This window comes from Perkinsus marinus, assembly GCF_000006405.1.
Source record: "Perkinsus marinus ATCC 50983 genomic scaffold scf_1104296953948, whole genome shotgun sequence".
In the NCBI taxonomy this organism is placed as follows: domain Eukaryota; phylum Perkinsozoa; order Perkinsida; family Perkinsidae; genus Perkinsus; species Perkinsus marinus.
This window is the reverse complement of record NW_003208290.1, coordinates 1-2,292: the sequence shown is the minus strand read 5'-3', so window position 1 is coordinate 2,292 and position 2,292 is coordinate 1. Positions and strand designations below refer to the sequence as shown.

The following is a 2,292-nucleotide window of genomic DNA, read 5'->3' as shown; positions in this document are numbered from 1 at the left end:
GTGCGTACCAAGCAAGAGTGATAGTCGGCGGAGTTCGTATTGGTTCATCTCCTCGGTGAAGTCATAGCCAGACTTGTCCTTGGAACACACCAGCATCACCTTATTCCACAGCCCGTTAAGCTCGTGTCGGAGGTCTACATCGTCGCAGATGATTCCACATGAGCCTCTAACACGCAGGAGGTAGAGGAAGTAGCCTAGTTGCGACAGTAAATAACAAAGTCCGAATAGAAAGAGGACTAGTAGGGCAATCTTATACGCATCAGGACCGACAGAGACGATTTCAGGGATGAAAAAAGATGCTGCGGCCGAGACGAATATCATCAGCAACATACAAACAAGGTCACACACGTTGGCCATGCTCGTCCGCCAAGGCCAGAAGAAACACTGCACGCCGAGACCAGCGCCACCGAGTATAGTAAATAGGAGCAGTTTGATATAGGGGTCGTCTGGCCTGACAAGTGGGACTAGGGCGAGCGCTACGTTACGAAGCATCATCCAAAGACCAAACTGATATCTGTCTTGGCGTAATCGATAGAAGAGGAATCGGTATCGGATGCTGAAGGTAAGGCCTCTCTCTCCTGAAAGCTCTTCACTGGCCCAACGGGTTAACTGGTAACAGAATAGAAGGAAGCTGATGACGAAGATGGACGATACAACACTGAGCGCAATCATGACCTGGGAGGAGGAGTTCGGAAGAGGAGGCGCCGGATGGGACCTACCTGATGATCATCGGAGCCGCACTCAACGTCTGGGTACCGCACAAGACTGCGGTCACCCAAGTCGTTATGGGAATAACACTTGAAGGGAGTCACGGCGGTTGAGACTATGGCCAACAGCGTGACAGATATGACCTACAAAGAGAGCGATTGGATAATGGTGACAATGAGCATCTCAATACCTGGCCTGTCATGTTCACCGTTTTATCATAGGTCATCCCCGACTTCTCTGCTACTTTGAATGCTCGAGTGACGAAATAGAATAGCCAAATGTACCTGATGTTATAACTCCATCGCCGCAACAAGCGGGTTAACTGTATGCAGGTCATCGATGACAGAGATGAGACCTAGAGAAGATGTGTGAAGATCTTGCTAGTTAGAACTTCAACTATGTGGATGCTACTGAATCTATATTCAGTAGATTCTTGCCAACCTCCCTCCAATGCTGACATGATAATCCCATAGGGAAGGACGAGCCCTGCCAGATACCGCCATAGGCTCTGGTGAGGACCTTCCATGAAACACGCCAGTCTGAGAATGTCAAAGTTGAAGAGGGAGAGCTTTGCTAAATCGAGGAGGGTCGAGACCTGAGACATACAGAGAGCATAGACATAGTTTGAAGATGCTCCTACTTCAGTGGACCAGTCGAAGCCGATCTCTGAGAATAAGGCGATGAGCTGGAAGTATGTTACTAACGATCCGAGGGACATCGCTATTGATACATCGGCAGTCACGGCCTGGGAGGGTTCAAGGGGTCCGCAAGTATAGGAATGCAAGATCACGAAGTGTAAGACAAGAACGAATGTATGAGGACAACGACGACGGACCTGCTGGACTTCCCTGTTCATGAGGTTGTAATTGAGGTGATAGACCACAAGTATGGATAGGACCACAAAAGGCAAGATCACACTGTCCGATCCACTGCAGTGAGCACACCCTCCGCTGCTGTGATAGAACCTACATATTGCATCGACCAGAGGGATGACGTTATCGAGTTACCCGGGCTCACAGAGGGCGCATACCAGGCCGATACGATGCTCCGAGCACAGGTCGCCTATTGGACCTAATGTATAGATAGCATTCCTTTCAGTGATCACGAGACCTACCTCCAGGGCACTCCCTCCCGCTGAGACACTTGCGTAGCCTCATAGGCTCCATCGGAGTAGCCCACATCCCCGACGGCACCACGGGCCGCGTGTGATAAGCTATCTAAACCAATTCCGGCTCGGATTGCCCCCCACGAGTGAGTGATTTCATCTGACTTTATATGGACCTTCACCACGCCATTCCACCCCTCCCCTGCAGGTCATTCCCTCAGGACACGCCTCACACGGGGCAAGCTTGCTGGCGTTGGATCCACCATATACTGGGAGTAGTCCTTCCGAAGTGGAGTGGACGACGACGATGACGAAGTAATTCTCGGAGCATACACACCCTTGAACAGATTGTGTGGCCGGACCTATTGTTTTACGCTTGCCCGCCTCCGGACAGGGTATACAACGGGACGAGCCTGAGAGCCACTCATCATCAGGAACACAGTCGAGATTACGGAATTATGGTAGTCTGTCTTACCAAG

The 2,292-nt window shown here is 50.8% G+C and overlaps 1 protein-coding gene across 1 annotated transcript; it reads right to left on the bottom strand.

Annotated features, from left to right (window-relative positions):
• Positions 1 to 719: 719 nt before the first annotated feature.
• On the bottom strand, positions 720 to 1,426 carry Pmar_PMAR001485 (hypothetical protein; the record flags this gene model as incomplete). Its single annotated transcript, XM_002776184.1, has 4 exons — positions 720 to 851; positions 899 to 992; positions 1,206 to 1,303; positions 1,349 to 1,426. Coding segments are annotated over 4 exons (402 nt in total), but the record flags the coding sequence as incomplete, so codon positions are not given.
• Positions 1,427 to 2,292: the final 866 nt, after the last annotated feature.